We start from the raw sequence: 19,010 nt of genomic DNA on the forward strand, positions 1-19,010 counted from the left end.
TTTTTCTAGAATGCTGTTAAAGTACTGGTAATCAACTTGATTCATGTAGGGTTTGTTTTATACTTTGCCTAGTGCCAGTACTTAAAAAGTTAAAGGTAGTACCCAAGCTCCTCTAATTTAATTGAGCTAAACCTCCAAAGATGTGTCCCCACCCCTCCAAAATCCTGTCCAGATTTGATTTACATTTTTTTAAGGTATGTTCGAAATAAGCCTTATTCTAGGGCAGGGATCAAAAAACATTTGCTGTAGGTGAACACACAGTAAATATTTTAGTCTGAACAGTAAATATTTTAGTCTGAACAGGCCATATGGTTAACTACTGAATTCCACCATTGTAGCACAAAAACAACTAGACAATAGTTAAACAAATAAAGGTGGTTGTGTTTTGATAAAATTTATATACAAAATCAGTCAGTAAGCAAGATTTTGACTGTGGGCTGTAGTTTGCCAACAACTCTTTAGTGTTTAGCTATTAATCTAAAGATGGCTGTTTTGATTGCCTGTGGTGTTAAGAGTTTATGGGTGCCTTTGGAGCTCTTATCCTTCTACAGTGCTTAACCTTGAGTTTTTCTCCTCTCCTCTCAGCCGTGTAGAATTTGTTCTATTATTGCCTTGTATAATTTATTACCCTGGTATGTGTAGACCAACTCTCAGCCAAGGATGTCCAGGAACACTCCTCCATTACCCAAGCTGATTTTTGGGAGCCCCACCCCTGCTCACTTCATACTTCTCTGATGCCCTGTACCACATGTTGTAGCCATTTGATCTGTTCTAAACTCTGCTTTCCACCTCAATAGCTCAGTACAATTACAGTGATCTTCTTGGGCCATTGCTCTTTGCACCTTGGTTAAGAAATTGTCATCAGGCAGAAAGCTGATGCAGTCATGGGTCTTACCTAGTCAGTTTCCTATATTTCAAGGTTCATTGCCTGGCACAATTGTTCATAGTTGTTTATAGGAGGAGAGCTAGTCCAATATTGATCACCTGTCATCTCTGTCATGTCTAGAGGCAGATAATTTGAATCCTTTTTTTAAAGTTATATTTTAGGTTTGAGAGTACATGTGAATGTATGTTTCATGGGTAAACCCTTGTTGTCCTGGGGGTTTGTTGCACATATTATTTTCTCACCCAGGTATTAATCCCAGTACCCACTAGTTATCTTTTCTGCTCCTTTCCCTCCTTTCTACTCCTCCTCCCCACTCAAGTAGACTCTAGTGTCTGTTGTTTCCTTCTTTGTGTTCCTAAGTTCTTATCATTTAGCTCCCACTTATAAGTGAGAACATGCAGTATTTGGTTTTCTGTTCTTGTTTTAGTTTGCTAAGGATAATAGCCTAATCTTTCTTTAAATATCAGGAAATATAAATATCTAACTCGAATTTAAGAAAAAAATATTTCTTTACATTAACTGAAAATGCAGGGTTCCCTTATTTCAGGCACAGTTTGAATGAGTTTTTCATGTCACCAAAGCCTGCTCTATATGTATTTCTTATTTTTTTGTTTTATTTTATTCTATAGGACAGTATAGCCTCCTGCTGTTCTCTTTGATTCTAGCAATAATGTATATTTGAGTTTAGGCCTAAACATCTTCATATTACTCTGCAAAGAGAAATAATATACTGTATCTTCTCTTAGATGAAGAAAAGAGACAATTTTTATTCCAGAAAATATCAGTAAATATATTCTAGTTTCTGCATAAAGTCATTTAAGTGCCTAAATATAATTTCAATTATTTAACTGGAAAGTTAAGAATTGAGATAGAGTGATTGCTTTAAGAAATTACATCTCCATCTTTGCAACTGAGCACTGAGATCTCACCTGGCATGTATGGCTGCAAAAGAATGTGAGGCAGAATGGGTGAGAAAGAGTGGAGTTATTACTCACGTCTTAGGAGGCAAGTTCATCTTATGACTTGTTCATCTGGTTTTTTGTGTTTTTGTGGGAACACACACACACACACACACACACACACACACACTTTCTCTTTCTTGAGGAATTCTAGGAATTATCTTAGGAATTAAGATGATCCATGCATTTGTACTTTATGTTCTTAGCGCCTTAAAAATGGTGTGCTGAGTTGCATTATAAAATCTGTTAGAAGTTTATTTTAGAACCTACTACTCGGAAAACTTCTGAATCTTCTGTGTCTCTGGTAGGTTTACTATCTTTGATAATGAGAATTTTGGAGCCAAGAGCATTACTTTTTACAAGTGGCTGCCAGAAGTCTGGGAACAAAATTTTCAGCTCAGCCAAAACTCAGCCAAGACAGATAGAAGTTTTATGGCTCCACTATCAGTGCTTTTTTCTGCTGTTGCATCCCCTACCCTACCTTTACATCACATTCATGCAGCATATTATCATATATTTTTTTCCATAAACCTGATATGATTTACTTGTCTTTAAGATTTTATTACTTTTAATGTGAAATTGTCTCACATCCTTTTTAGAGGAAAGCAAGGTATAGTTTTATATTCTATAAACCTCAGTGAGATTTATCAGAAAAAATAAAGACAACTGGATAATTTTACCTGCAGGGAAAGGGGCGAAGGAATAATTTTTAAAAATTTTATCAATAAAAAGTTATTTCAGAATTTTTGAATTACAAATCTTATGTATGACTGATGAGTTAGAACTTCGCAAATTTAGCTAGTTGCCAAAATTTTATAAAATGATTCACTGAAATTTCAGATAAAATGTAATCATCTAGCATCAAATCCCTTTTCTTTTCTGCTTCATCCAACACAGTTATACCTTAATGTTTCCTAGAAGAAAACAGAGTTTATGCACCGAACACATTACTGGTGCTATCCTTTAGAATCTAGCCCTACTTAAGGTCCATTCTGAGAAAAAATAACAAGTAACACTCCCTTGGAGCACTACACTTAGTGTAACTGAGCCAGAAACAAAACCAAGCTCCAGCTTTTTATGGTCTATAAAAACTTGAGGTTCTACATTTTCATAATTGTTAATAAAGTATATTAAGAATTTACATTAAGAATGTGGTACATATACACCACGGAATAATAGGCAGCCATAAAAAGAGTGAAATTATGTCCTTTACAGCAACATGGATGAAAATGGAGGCCATAATCCTAAGCACATTAATACAGGAACATAAAACTAAATGCTACATGTTCTCACTTATAAGAAAGAGATAAGCATGGAATACACATAGACATAAATATGGGAACAGTGGACACTGTCGTCTACTAGAGCAATTATCCTCAACCTGTGTGGTACCAGTGACCAGTATCATGGAAGGCCATTTTTCCACGTACCTGAGATGGGCCCAGAGAGTGGTTTCATGATTATTCAAATGCATTACATTTGTCATTAGATTCTCATAAAGAGCACACAGCCTAGATCCCTTGCATGCACAGTTCACAATAGGGTTCATGCCCCTATGAAAATCTAATGCTGCTGCTGACCTGACAGGAGGTAGAGTTCCGCTTTGCCCACTTGCCAGCTGCTTACCTCCTGCTGTGCTGCCCAGTTCCTAACAAACCACAGAGCAGTACCAGTCTGTGGCATAGGGGCTGGGGACCACCGTACTAGAGGGTGGAAGGAGGGTGTTGGGTTGAAAAACTACATACTGGGTACTATAGTCACTACTGGCATGATGGTATCTATATTGCAAACCTCAGCATCATGCAATAGCCCCATATAACAAATCTTCACATGTACTCTCTGTATCTAAAATAAGAGTTGAAATATTTTTTTAAAATTATGAAAAAAATGACTACTCTGTATGATTTAATCCAGTATCCTTTCCAAACTAGGATCAAAGTATTACAATATGGGATGATATCTGCAAGTCCTTTTATTACTTTTTCTAACCTTTTTTGTCAACTCTGGTTTCCTAACATCTCTTGGCTGGATTTTTACCAGGTTGAATGACTTCCTAGAAAAGGTAAATTATTAAAACCCTGGGCATGGCCAGGTGTGGTGGCTTATGCTTGTAATTCCAGCACTTTGGGAGGCTGAGGCAGGCAGATCGTCTGAGGTCACAAGATCGAGACTAGCCTGATCACAATGGCAAGACTCTATTTTTACTAAAACAATATAAAAATTAGCTGGGTGTGGTGGCATGCACCTGTAATCCCAACTACTCGGGAGGCTGAGGCACGAGAATCACTTGAACCCAGGTGGCAGAGGTTGCAGTGAGCCAAGATCATGCCACTGCACTCCAGCCTGAGTGACAGCAAAGTGAGACTCCTTAAAAAAACAAACAAACAAAAACCTGGGCATGAATGGCAATAAAACTTTCAAATGCAAATTTGCTATTTTTCTTGGAATTTCTTCTTTCTGCCCTGATACAAGCTTCCTGAATTGTTATATTTATTACCTTTATGATGAATTAATGGCAGGTAATATAGACTATATTACTTATCATATAGTCATGTATTACTACTGAACTGGGGCTACTATAAATATTTTAAAGATATTGACTAATTTAATTCCCCCAATAAGCCTATATGTTAAGTACTATTATTCATCTTTAAAGAAGAGGAAACTGAAACATGGGAATATTAAATATTTAAGTATTGAAAATTAGTAAGGGGTAAAAACTAGTACTCCGGTTTCAGTGTGAGCTCCAAAGTTCATCTCCTACCATCTTTGTTCTGCTGTCTCTCTAAAGCGAAAGACAACAGTATTGTCCTTATTATTTTTAAGTATGTTCCCTCAATACCTAGTTTAATGAGAGTGTTGAACATGAAGGGATGCTGAATTATATCAAAGGCCTTTTCTGTGCCTATTGAGATAATCATGTGGATTTTTTCCTTTAGTTCTGTTTATGTGATGAATAACATTTATTGATTTGCATATGTTGAAACAGACTTGCATTCTGGGTGTAAATCCAACTTGATTGTGGTGGATAAACTTTTTGATGTGCTTCTGGATTCGGTCTGCCAGCATTTTATTGAGGGTTTTTGCATTGATGTTCATCAAGGATATTTGCCTAAAGTTTTCTTTTTGTTGTTGTTGTATGTCTGCCAGGTTTTGGTGTCAGAATGATGCTGACCTCATAAAATGCATTGGGGAGGAGTCCTTACTTTTCAACTGTTTGTAATAGTTTTACTAAAAATGGTCCCAGCTCTTCTTTGTACCTCTGGTATATTTCAGCTGTAAGTTTGTCTGATCCTGGGCTTTTCTGGTTGGTAGGCTCTTTATTACTGCCTCAATTTTAGAACTCATTATTGGACTATTTATGGATTCAGTTTCTTCCTGGTTCAGTCTTGGGAGGCTGTTTGTTTCCAAGAACTTACTCATTTCTTCTAGATTTTCTAGTTTATGTGTATAGAAGTGTTTATAGTATTTTCTGATTTTTTTTTTTTTTTTTGTATTCCTGTGGTGGTCAATGGCGATATCTCCATGATCATTTCTGATTGTGTCTATTTGTATCTTCTCTCTTTTCTTCTTTATTAGTCTAGCTAGCATTCTATATATTTATTAGCTTTTTTCAGAAAAACAACTCCTGTGTTCATTGATTTTTTGTAGGTTATTTTGTGTTCAGCTCTGATATGGTTATTTCTTGCCTTTTGCTAGATTTGGGGTTTGCTCTTGATTCTCTAGTTCTTTTAGTTGTGTTGTTAGGTTGTTAATTTGAGATTCTTCTAGTGTTTTGATGTGGGTTTTTGGTGCTATAAATTTCCTTCTTAACACTGTTTTAGCTGCATCCCAGAGATTTTGGTATGTTGTCTCTTCGTTCTAATTAGTTTTAAATAACTTCTTCATTTTTGTCTTAATTTTATTATTTAGCCAGAAGTCATTCAGCAGCAGGTTGTTCAATTTCCATGTACTTTTGTGGTTTTGAATGAATTTCTTAGTCTTCAATCTGGGAGACTTACAATTTTAGTTCCTTTGCATTTACCAAGGAGTGTTTTACTTCGAATTATGTGATCAATTTTAGAGTGAGAGCCATGCAGCAATGAGAAGAATGTATCTTATGTTGTTTTTTGATGGAGAGTTCTGTAGATATCTATCAGGTCTGCTTGATCCAGAGTTGAGTTAAGTTCCTAATTATCTTTGTTTGGCTAATATTGTCCATGGGGTCTTAACATCTCCCACTATTACCGTGTGGGAGTATAAGTCTCTTTGTAGGTCTCTAAGGACTTACTTTAAGAATCTGGGTCCTCCTGTATTGGGTGCATATATATTTAGAATAGTTAGCTCTTCTTGTTGAATTGAACCCTTTACCATTATGTAATGCCGCCCTTTATCTTTTTTGATCTTTGTTGATTTAATGTCTATTTTGTCAGAAACTAGAATTGTGACCTCTGCTTTTTTTGTGTTTTTCATTTGCTTGGTAAATTTTCCTCCATCCCTTTATTTTGAACCTATGTGTGTCTTTGCACATGAGATGGATCTCTTGAAGACAGCATACCAATGGGTCTTGACTCTATCAATCTTGGCATTCTGTTTCTTTTAATTGGGGCATTTAGTCCATTTACCTTTAAGAGTAATATTGTTATATGTGAATTTGATTGTCATGATGCTAGAACTTGCATTTTCTTCACACATTAAAAAAGGGAATTTTACATAAGTAGTTCTATGTATTTATGACAGATAATGTTTCTACTGATAAAATGAAATACATGTGATTTAAATATAAAATTTATAAATTCTTATTTCTTTGAGCCTCTGAGTTTGGGTTTCTGTTTCACAACAGAAGCTAATTAACTCATATAAATATGAGTTATCAGGAATACTGTCATGATTAAATAAATTTTAGTGGATATCTAAATGATGAGAAGAAAATCATGCTGGGAATTTTTAAGACCTTGCAATATAGATAAACTTAGCACTTTTGGGGTAAAATAAGGCCAGTATATCCAGAGCATATTGAGCAAGGGGCAACTGGTAGGAAAGAAAGATTGAGAAGGAGAAAATAATGTAGTGCATTGTTATGGTAAAACATATTATTTTTAAATCAACTAATAAATAGGGAAAATGTTCATATGTGAGTTGCCCAGGGCCAGTGATCTTGGCTGGGTTGAAGTATTACTCTAAGGATCCACCAATAGTTTGACTGTAAGCTGGGTTTATTGTAAATATTTACAATATGAATATATTGATTAATGTAACCTCTCACACACTCTATTCCATTTTTTAGCTTTATTTTCTTTATAGCAATTGTCACTATCTGATTTTATACATATATATTCTGTCTCTTTTTAAAGACAAGGGTTTCTTTTTCTTCATTATTCTACAATTAGTTCAGAGGATGGTTTTTTATTTATATTAAAACATATGTAATATTTGCTGAATTATAAAATTATTGAATGAATTTTGATACCTAATAAAATGGCAGCTTTCATATAGAAAATTAAATGCATTTTATTTTTCTTGCTCTCAACAGATACCGCAATCAACTGTAAGATGTAAACAATTTAAAAATATAAGTTTGTAGGTTATTTACAGAAATATTTGTTATGGCTCTTGTTGTGGTTGTGGTTGTTTTTTTAACTAATCTCAGCAATTCTCATGGCCCAGCACCATGCCTAGAATAGTGGAGAACACAGAGATTAATCAAAGGATGAATGGGTAAATGGAACAATAATGGAATAAAGCAAGGCGGTGCAAATGCTATATGTATGCAGATAATGGAACTTCCAATTCTTCATATTCCTAATTTGAGCCTGGCTAGTGTGGTGTAGAATAAGTATTAAGTATTGCCATTTCCAGTTTAGAAAAGTCAAGGGCTTTGCCAAAGATCACATAGCTGGGAAATGGTGGAGGCAAGATTTGAATATATAACTTCCAAATCTGAAGGTACTGATTTTCTCTTCTAATATCACAATAATGACACTTATAATGGTATAGAGATATGGTAGAATAGAGAAGTGTATGGGATTAAAAAACAAAAAAATAATAAAAATAGAGTACATACTAGTACATTTGTCTACTTTGGCTGCAATAACAAAATACCATTGACTAGGTGTCTTAAACAATAAAAATCTATTATCTCTCAGTTCTCCACGCTAGAAGTCCCAGAGTGAGGTGTCCATATGTTTAGTTTCTGGCAAAGGCTCTTCCTGGCTTATAGACTGTGCCTTCTATGTGTGTCTTCACTTGGCCCATACCTGTGAGCGCAAAGAAGTATCTCTGTTGTTTTTTCCCTCTGTTTACATTAACATGTGTCCTATGGAACTAGGGCCTCACTCTTGTGACTTCATTTAATTTAAATTAACCCCAGAGTGCTCTGTCTCCAAATACAGTGAGAATAAGGGGTTTAGGCTTCAACATATACATTTTGGGGGGATAAAATTCAGTCTATACTAACTAGAAATATAAGTGATGGATTTAAATCACAAGTATTCCTAGAGACTTGAATTGGGTCCTTGAAACTAGATGTTTTGGTCTAGTGAAGCATTTAGTGCATATTCATCCAGAACTACCATTTTCCGCATATTCTTCACATCAAATTATCATGATATATAGTATTTTTAACCTGAATTCTAAATGAATCTTACAGGACACTGTGTTTTTTTTTTTTTTTTTTGGTTTATTTCTCTTCTCTCTTTTTACAATTTTTTGGCAATATATGACAGATGCCTAAAATACATAGGGAAATTACAGAATTTATCTAGAAGATTTATCTCTTATTTTACAGGCGCAACAGCTTACTGATCTGGAACAAAAATTAGCTGTAGCCAAAAATGAACTGGAGAAAGCAGCTCTTGACAGGGTAAGTCTACATTCATGAACCATTAAAACTTTAGTTTTAGCAAAAAAAAAAAAAAAAGTTAAAGTATGTCCATTGCTTTTCTTGATTTATTAATGTGTTTCCAGATGCTGTGTATATAAGATAGTTACAGAATTCAGGAAGGTTTGATATCTTCTTTGTAATCCAATTATTTCTTTGTTTTGCTGCTACAGTAAATTGACTGACGGTTCAGTCTTTGTGAGTTCATGGCTCCATTTTTCACCTCACTGGTGTGTTTATTCCATAATACCATGAATAAACATGCTTTAAAACATCAACTAAGGCACTATATATTAACTCTGGGTGACTGAGTTATGAAGCAAAAGGAACTAATTATTGGCATCAAATTGTTATAACCAGTTTTTGAATGTGTATATCTTATCATTTATATTTCTCTATATTTGCTTGGAAACATGCACAATAACATTGAGTACAGCAATGTTTATATTAATAATAAATGGAAGTAATTTAACTGTTTACTGTAATATAATTAATGCACCTATTTTTATATATTTTCTATACTCAAATTTGGAAATAGTAATTAAAACATAATATTAACAAATATACATAAATGGATGCACAATCGCTGCAATATGGTTTAAATCCTAGAAGATCATTAGATTCCCATGATTCTGAAGCAGGCTGGTCTTCTCTGAGTTGTTACCCTCTCTGACTCTTGGAATATTCTTCATGATATTAAATGTTTTCCCATTTGACTTCACATAATCCTTTCAGTCAAACAATGACTAAATAGTTTTGAAGTGCCTTTTTTGTTGTGGCCATACTATGCTAGGTACAATGGAAAATAGAAAATATATTAGACAAGGTCTTGGGTCCCATATCTCTCACAATTTTGTTTAGCACTAACAATTAGGAAATAATTGTATGCTGAGACAGGAGGCAACAGAAGCACAGAGAATATGTATGTATTCTGTAAGTACCTGTGGGTCATAGGGCACGGTATGGTCACAAAACAATTTATTTTGCAACTGGAATTTGGCCTGAGTCACAGAGCTCGGGGTTATTGTAGAGTTGTTTCTCCATCTTTAGTTGTACATATTCTTACCCATTCGATGCTCTTCTCCTCTCAATTCCACCTCCTAACCCCTGTCATTATGTCCCTAAATTTCAGGATGAAAGCCTGATGTTGCAGTGGTTAAATAATGGTCTTCAGAGATAGTTTACTTGTGTTCGAGTCATGACTCTTTGACTGAATGGTCATGTTCAAATTCCTCAAAACTCTTCATGTCTCACTGGGAATAACAATAAACTTTATTTATAATGGTGATGAGAAAATTACACATAGCCAAAAATTACAGTACTAGGTACAATGCCTGGAAAACATTCAGTAAGTAAACTTAGAAGTTATTATTGTTACTGAGTGAGATCACAGATGACTTCTCTGTGATAACAATTCCTTCTTTAACCTTGAGATCTTGTCACGCCTTTTGGTAACTGTAAATGCCTTTTATATTACTGGAGGCTGATTTTAACAAATCACGTGTAAGATACATATGAGGCTCATAAACTGTAGCCATAAAGTCAGATAGAAATGCTAGCTGACTTCAAAAGGGATAAAAACTACAGTTTAATGAAATGGATTTTCACCTCTCTCCATCATCTTTATATGAGGTTTTTAAAATACTCTTAGAGTATCTAGTTCCCAAGAACATAATATCTGGAATTCAAATAATCTTAAGTACTTCATACATATTATGAAAAACTCTTAACACTTCAACTTGATTCATATGACATATTTAATGAAAGAAGTCTCAGTTTAGTATCTCAGTATAAACAATAATATTATCAAGAGCTAAGAATCAACCTTGAGTTTCCAATCAATTATTTATATGGCAATATCTTATGAATTATATATGGTTGGCCTCAGCTACTGGAATATAAAAGAAGCCTTATGCTAAGAAAATCTCTCAAACTTTTACATTAAAAGTATTTGTATAGTTTCTGTCCCATACAAAATTTCACCCAGGAAAGCATACATTATTACATCCATATTACAGATGACATAGGAAAATAGGTGACCTGCATAGACTCCAATGACTGAGTAATAACAGAATGAGAAATCTTTTTGCCACCACACAGTGTCTGGCACATCACAGAAATATAACAAACACTTCTTAATTAAAAATAAAGACCTGACCTAAATGAATAAGCATTCTACTCATCCTACATACACGGGACCTGAATATCACTGGAGCAGAGGTCCCAAAATATTGAATGACTTTCCCAGGCTCTCTGAGCTGATTTCATGGCAGAAATAAAGTTAGGGAGAAAATGTTTGGCCTCACAGCCTCTCATGGTCTTTCCAAAGCCTGCAGTTGAGGACTTGGTGTCTGTATGCAAAAGAATTAAGGTAACATGAAAAATATCTTGTAAAGTTTCATTTGTGTAGAGATTAGATATTAGGGGCACAGTTGTCTTTGCAATGTATATCTTCTTGTCCCCAGACAAAATGCATTTTCTTCTGAGAAAAGTACTAACACATAACCCCCCCCCCCAAAAAAAAACTGTCTCTTAAATCTTCCACCATCTTAGGATCACATATGAGAAATAATTTCTTATAAACTTTTCATATTATACAGTGTAAGTGGTAGTTTTTTTTAATATATGAAATAAGTTTATTTTCTAATATACAAGATAAAATGAGAAATATTATTTTCTCTTGTAACAGAGCACTAACCTATATTCTCTGGAGGGTTTGTTTAATTTTTTATATAAAAAGCATGTGTTGTGTTAGAAACTGATGATGCCACAAAAAGGATATAAGCCTTCAAAAAAGTTTGTTAAAAGTGAACATTAAACATATAAACAACAAGATAATTTGAAATGATGGTAAGGATTCAATAAGATATAAAATTAGAAAATATAATAACAATTTTAAGAAAGACGCATTCCTGGAAAGGGTGATAGGGGCTGTTTCCATGAAAATAGTGTGTGAGCTGATACATATATTTTAAGTGGTAGTTTCTATATGGGTATTTGGAAGAAGGGTTCTGCAAGCAGAGGAAGCAGCATTTGTAAAGGCTGTAATATGGAAATGAGTTTGGGATGCTTGAGGGTCTTTATACAAAGGATATTGTGATAAACAGAGCATTTTAGTTAAGGAACTTGCATTTTACTATCACATTTTGAAACAAGTGGGAAAAGTGGTGTGCTGCAGGGAGCGGAAAGACAGAGCAAAAACAAGACTGGCTGTACATGGTTTATATCAGATTTCATTAGGTGATAGTTTGTTTTAGCAAACTTCAAAGTAGACAGTAGCCCGCAGTTTAAAACAAATGACACCTAACAGTATAAATAAAAATGTAATGCCATCGTAGTGTGAAATCATCCTCTGGGTTTTGCTCATGGAACTGAGTGAAGCCAAACCTGAGTATGAGTAATAGACTCTGTTAAGTTAGAGGAACTTAATAGGCATTAGGTAAGTGGTGGGCAATTCAGACCTGAGGGTTTCTTCGATTTTTAGGCCATATAGGGTAACTTTGTGACCTTGTCATGGCATTTGTAAAATGTCATGTGCTGGTGGGGGTGTCTTTTAGCATGCTAATGCATTATAATTAGTATATAATGAGCAGTGAGGATGACCAGCGGTCACCCTCATTGCCTTCTTGGTTTTGGGGGTTTTCGCTGGATTCTTGACTGTAATCTGTTTTATCAGCAAGGTCTTTATGACCTATATCTTACGTTGACCTCCTATCTCACCCCGTGACTTTTAATGCCTAATCTGGGAATGCAGCCCAGTAGGTCTAAGCTCAGCCCCTATTCAAAATGGAGTTGCTCTGGTTCAAACGCCCCTGACGCTATTATCTAACAAGGCCCATAGGAAATGAGAGTTTTATCAGAGACAAATTTGTTTTTTCCATTATGTGGGGAAATCAAGGAGAGGTATAGGCTAATCTGAGAAACATAAGAATCTACATTGCTATGGCAATGATTCTAAATACAGAAAGTAGATGCAGAAAGAAAGATGGCAAGTTTCATCAACAGAGTAAACAGACAACCTATAGAATAGGTAGAAATATTTGCAAATTATGCATCTGACAAAGGTCTAATATCTAGCATATATAAGGAACTTAAATTTATAAGAGAAAAACAAACAACCTCATTAAAAAGTAGGTAAAGGACATGAATAGACACTTTTCAAAAGAAGACATACATGTGGCCAACAAGCATATGAAAAAAGCTCAATATCACTAATTATTAGAAAAATGCAAATCAAAATCACAATGAGATACCATCTCACACTAGTCAAAATGACTGTTATTAAAACGTTAAAAAATAACAGATGGTTGTGAGGTTGCAGAGAAAAGGGAAGACTTATGTAGTTAGTGGGAGTGTAAATTAGTTCATCCATCGTGGAAAGCAGTATAGCAATTCCTCAAAGAACTAAAAGCAGAAAAATAATTTGACCCAGCCGTCCCATTACTGGGTACACACCAAGAGTAATAAACATTTTTCTTCCATAAAGACACATGCATATGAGTGTTCATTGCAGCAATATTCACAATAACAAAGGTATAGAATCAACCTAAATACCCTTCAATGACAGATTGGATAAATAATGTGTGATACATATACACTATGGAATAGTATCCAGTCATAAAAAAGAATGAGATCATGTCTTTTGCAGGAACATGGATGGAGCTAGAGGCTATTATCCTTAGAAAGCTAATGCAAGTACAGAAAACTAAATACCCACCACTCCCACAAGGGACCTAAATGATGAAAACTTAGGAGCACAAAGAAGAAAACAACAGATACTGGGGTCTACTTGAGGGTGGAGAATGGGAGAAAGGAGAAGAGTAGAGAGGAGTAGAAAGGATAACTGCTGGGTACTGGGCTGAAGACCTGGGAGATGAAATAATCTGTATAACAAACCCTCATGACACACATTTACCTATTTAACAAACCTTCATATGTGCCCCCAAACCTAAAATAAAAGTTAAATAAAGATGGTAACTTTCAAAAAATGATATTTTCTACATCAGAGTAACCTAGAGTGTATTTCCTTTCCTGCAAACTATCGTGATGGAAATCATGTTAGTTCAAGAGAAAGTAGTAAGATATATCTTTGTATTTTGGTGTTCAAAATATGTCACGAAATGCATTAGCTCCTAGAAACAGACCGAGTGTGGATAAAAAAGTATGTCATAATGAAATTTATATATTAGGCAATTACATTTGAAAACCGATATATATTTTTGTGGGCAGTGTAGGCTAAGAGGAAAGGGAGAACGCAAGCAGATAATCGATGAGCATAGCTAAATGTAAATATGTTAATGCCTCTTTTTTGTAGGAGTCACAGATGAAAGCAATGAAAGAGACTGTGCAGCTCTGCTTGACATCCGTTTTCCGTGATCAGCCTCCTCCCCCTTTAAGTTTAATCGCGTCAAATCCCACTCAGATGTTACTCTCACCCAGGAATATTGCCTCTAAGCTTCCAGATGCAGGGGCCAAAAGCAAGGTACCTACCTTTTATTTGTGCTTTGTAAAGTAACAGCAAATAATGTGTTATCTTTAAAGCTCAGTGTATGTAATCACCAGAGTGGATTCCAGTATGATAACAACTCCATTGAAAGATTAGGAGGAATATGGAAGGTAGTAACCCAGCTTGTAAAATGTCCATAGTCACTAGAAGAATGTTGGAAGGGAGCTTTTCTTTCATAGAGAACCTAGCTGTTTCTTAGGCAGAATCATCTAACTGTTTCACACAAAACAAAAACTAATAATGTTGGAATAAGTTAAAAGAAAATATCTTGTATTACATTGCAATAAACATCACAGGTTTGATATGGAGAATATTTTCTGGGGTATAAGTATCTTCAGAAAAGTATTTATTTTTTTCTTAAGTTCACAACTCTCAAAACTGGTTGCACATTAGAATCTTAGTGTAAATATTTTTTAAAGTGTGCTTAGGTGTATTTACATTTAAAAAGCCTGACTCCTGGGATTTTTTCCCCAGACCTATTAAATTAGATTGGGGGGGGGGGGGTTAGACTCCAGTTATCAGTAATTTTTCAAAGTCCCAGGGGACTTTAAGGTGCATTTAAGGACAACTCATATGAGCAAATCTTCCTCCAAATTCCCTCCACCAACCTACTTTAGGCCAAACAAGTAACATTTAATAGTGCTTTTGTTTCAATCTTCAAAAACTTAAATTTGTAGGTCCTACATTGAAATAAATCCTGACAGCTAGAAATCATCTTTGGAGAAAGGAGTTTTGTTTTGGGCACTATGTTGGAAAGAACTAGTTCTCTGATCACTTGTCTGAGCATCACTTGTTGTTCAAATGAGTGCTATGGATACCAGCCTGACTTCTAAATGCAAATCTCAAGGGTTGAGTGCAGAAAAACTTAAGAACCACTAATATAAGTACCTAATGATGTGTTACATCTGACTTTCTTACTGCTTATTTCTGAGATTTCCTATTTTTGAATTAAAGTGGGTAGTTAGGGAAATGCTACTTTCAGGGTGGAGAGTCAGAAATAAGCAGAACGAAGTAAATCTTCTGACGTACTGTTTTTATCTGTAACTAGTCAACTTATGAACTACAAAGATTTAATCTGTGTGAGATCCTTATGTAATATTAATGTTTCTCTTTTAAAAATTATTCAAAACAACATAATTTAACTTTATTATATTATTGTCTGTGTTTTTATATGTACTGAAGGACCTCTAAGAATTTCAAAGCCAATATTTTTCTCATTAGTTTTGTTCTGCCTTTTCACTGAAAAGTGGAGATTCAAAGTGTTTGTTTACCTAACAAAACTCAGGCAAAATAAGTACATGATAATGTAGTTTTTAAATGTTCGTCGTGAAACATTCCGGGTAAGTTCTTTGAAACTGGTCATTGGTGAAATGCACAGCTGCAGACAGCCTTACCCATCTGTCAGGAAACCACACCCTTAGTCCACTTAGTGTGTTAAACCTCCAAAGGATGAGGAAAGGTTCAGTCTCATTAAGACTCATGACTTTGGACAAAACAGCTTTGTAATTCTATGGGCACATTATATTTGTTTCCAACTCAAAATATATCTGTTTAAAGTCATTATTAAAACTAGACTGTTTTTGACCCTGAATGTGTGGAGGAAATTACTAGTTGTTGCTATAACTGGTTTTCTATGAATAAATGTATGCCTTGTCTTTGAAATAAATAATAAATTTTTATTATTTATCTTGGCTTATCACAGAAAAAAAGATAGAAAATCATTTAGAAGACCATAGTTTGGTGATTGCCTATTTTTTTAAAAAAATAACAAGAAAGTCAATTGTTTAAGATAGAATTTAGTAAGTCTAATTTAATATACTATAGAATGTTCTGTTTTACAAAGATGTCCATTAAAAGTTTGGATGCTGTTTAAGTTTTGCTCGTATTATTTATCTTTTTAATAGTGGTAAAATTGTAATTTTTGTATGCTTGGGACTTAATCCCTAAGCAGTACCCTCACAAATAATATTTTTAAAATCTTGAATAATATAATGTGATACAGGTGTGTATAATAAAACAAACATTTCAGTCATGGAATAATTATTCTCTATATCCAAAAAGACGACTCGTAAATGAGGATATTTGACTGGTTTCAAGTTCTTCAGAATTGGCTAAAAATAGCCACAGTGATATGCAGTGCCTGGTGAGAGTTGTAAGACAATCCTATCACAGGACCTCTTGGTGTCTCAGTTTCCTTAGTGCCAAACTCAGTGTTATTGTGATGTGAGTACTCAGAATAATAATTCTTCTAATTTTCCATAATATCTGGCCATCTTCATCTAATTTCATTTGATTTTTATTTAGAGAGGTCTTATTTTTTCCTAATATAAATCCTTACATTTCCCAGTATGCAGTTTTAAGCAATTTTCAGCTCACATATAGAAAAAGACAACATAGTGACCAAAATATGTTATTCGTTTTTTCTTCTAGGAGATTGGGTAATGCAGCCAAATTTTTTATTCCTGAGCATGAATGAGTCAATATTTATATGTGTGTGTTTGTGTCTATATATTTATATATGTACATATATATGCAAATATTTTATATATAATGTTATATAATATATTATGATATATATTTGATATATATGATATATTTTATATTATATCTAATATATTATTATATTATACATAATATAATATAGATAATATAGTTAAATATCAAATATATATTTATAGTATATATTATATACATACTATATTATGTATTGTAAATATAATACATATAAATATATATTTGATTATAAATAAAATTATATAATATACATATATATATAATTGTGAATTTTAAAAGTCACAGGTTCACGAAGGGACGAGTACAAAATTGCAAGGGTTTATTAGAAAAAGGTTAAAAATAATTAATGTATTAGTATCCCCACCATTTAAATTTATTGTTTTTATTATGGTGCATACCTGTTACATTCACTGTTAGAACTACAGCTTAAGTTTCTGCGGAGAATCTTCAACCAAGCCCATCAGATACCCTTTCATCACTGCCCTTTGTAAAATCGAGGTGCCGGTTTCTCTCTAATTGGAGTGAATTATTTCTTACCCTCCCAGTTAGAATTATTTTTTCTTTCCTCAGTGCTTGCTTTGACAGCTAAATGTTTCCTACTCTTGGCCCTTGGTCATCTCTTGAATGTTATGTCTGCATATGTCTTCCTTCTTCAGAGAGATGACTGTTCTGAGCTCATTGATCTGTTTAACATTATTTAGTGTCCAGAATGATGTTTCTAGAATATTCATTTGAAATACTTGTGGTATGCCCTTCTTCTTCTTATAAATTGTCTTATAAATTTCAAATGACACTTGTTATATGCCCTTCTTCTTATAAATTTTCTTATAAATTCTTCTTAGAAATTTTACTTATTTGGAATTTAGAAAATTATATATTATTGTTTGTTTAGTGCTTCATATTCAACTACATTGTTTTTCTTCTATGTACCAGTACTCTGCTGGTAACTAAGACAGCAAGCACATTTGAAGTGACACAGCCCTTAACTTTTGGAGATTGTAGCCTAATTTTCTGTAAGAGACAACAAGAAAACTGCAGGATTTATTCTTAGTAGTAGATCAGGTTATTTTTTGTTCGTTTCCTTTTTTGTTTTCTAGATACCTGGATACAAATATACAGGAGATGATGTATCTTTTATGTCTTTGTTATGATAATATATGTTTGTTATGTAGAAAATAATATTCTTTCAAATATATAAAATGCCAAGATAGAAACCAGGGGATCCAATGTGCATTTTGCATGAAATGACCCCAACTAAAGTAGAAACAAACAAACCATGTGACAATCTTGTAACCTATGTAGGAGAGGATGGTGACCTACTTTATGTCGCCGACACTGGAAATAGGATTCAAAATGTTATTGAGTCATAAAATTGTCATGACCTAGTGACTAAATGGAAAGCACGAAGGGAGGAAATCAAGAATAACAGTCCTTGCATTCATTCACTGTGATGTAAAAGGCAAGAGGGGGTTTTAAAAGGGAAACCAAACTGATTTGTTTTTAACCTGCTGTGTTTTGAGTTTCTGTCATAATACCAAGAGCCCATATCCAGTAGATGATTATGTATTTAAATCTGGAAGTGAGGTAAAACATCTGAATAAAGATATAAGATTAGATATCATCACAATGAATAGGGTTAAATATTGGAAATAAATAAAATTACCTGAAAAGACGGTATGGAGTGAAAAGAGGTGAGGGCTGCAAAGATACTCAGCATAAGAAGTAACATGAGTATGGATTTATGTGTAAGCTAACAGATGGAATGTTTATGACAAAAGTGCATTTATTTCCATTATTTTGCTGAGATACTCTCTAATGTATATTTAAACTGAGAGTCATGATTTTTCTATGCCTATTTTGCTAGTGCAAAAAATAGAGCATGCATGTGTATATTTAGAATGACAAATACTCCAGTGGTCTGTTGGAGGTGGCTCATACGTGCTTGCAAATGTTGACTGTTAAATTTACAGAATTTGTACTATTCAACTGTTTAATACAGGCATTATTAAATGTTATATATACTTACAATTAAATAAATTCTACCAATGGCAGTGTAGTAAATACCAAAGCTACTACATAGTGCTATAATCTATGCTGTTAAGGATATTGTATATTTTGGATCTGTATAGTGGAAATACTATATAATAGTATATTACTGCATATCTCTTTGCACTTTGTGTTCAATGACATCATGTTAGTAGATTCAAATTCGTAGTATTTATACTGTAGAAATTGACAAACACTATAAATTGGGATCCTCCTAACCCACAGAGCTAGTGAATAGCA

At 33.9% G+C, this 19,010-nt stretch overlaps 1 protein-coding gene across 2 annotated transcripts in view; it reads left to right on the forward strand.

Annotated features, from left to right (window-relative positions):
* Nucleotides 1-19,010, forward strand: part of LUZP2 (leucine zipper protein 2) — a 601,108-nt gene that overhangs the window by 494,560 nt on the left and 87,538 nt on the right. For both annotated transcript variants that reach the window (XM_003910114.5, XM_017948549.3), the window contains exons 8-9: nt 8,612-8,686; nt 14,019-14,186. In XM_003910114.5, coding sequence (XP_003910163.4) covers nt 8,612-8,686; nt 14,019-14,186 — 243 coding nt within the window. The remainder of the gene's footprint in view (nt 1-8,611; nt 8,687-14,018; nt 14,187-19,010) is intronic.

The sequence above is a fragment of the Papio anubis genome, chromosome 12 (genome assembly GCF_008728515.1).
Source record: "Papio anubis isolate 15944 chromosome 12, Panubis1.0, whole genome shotgun sequence".
Taxonomy (NCBI): domain Eukaryota; kingdom Metazoa; phylum Chordata; class Mammalia; order Primates; family Cercopithecidae; genus Papio; species Papio anubis.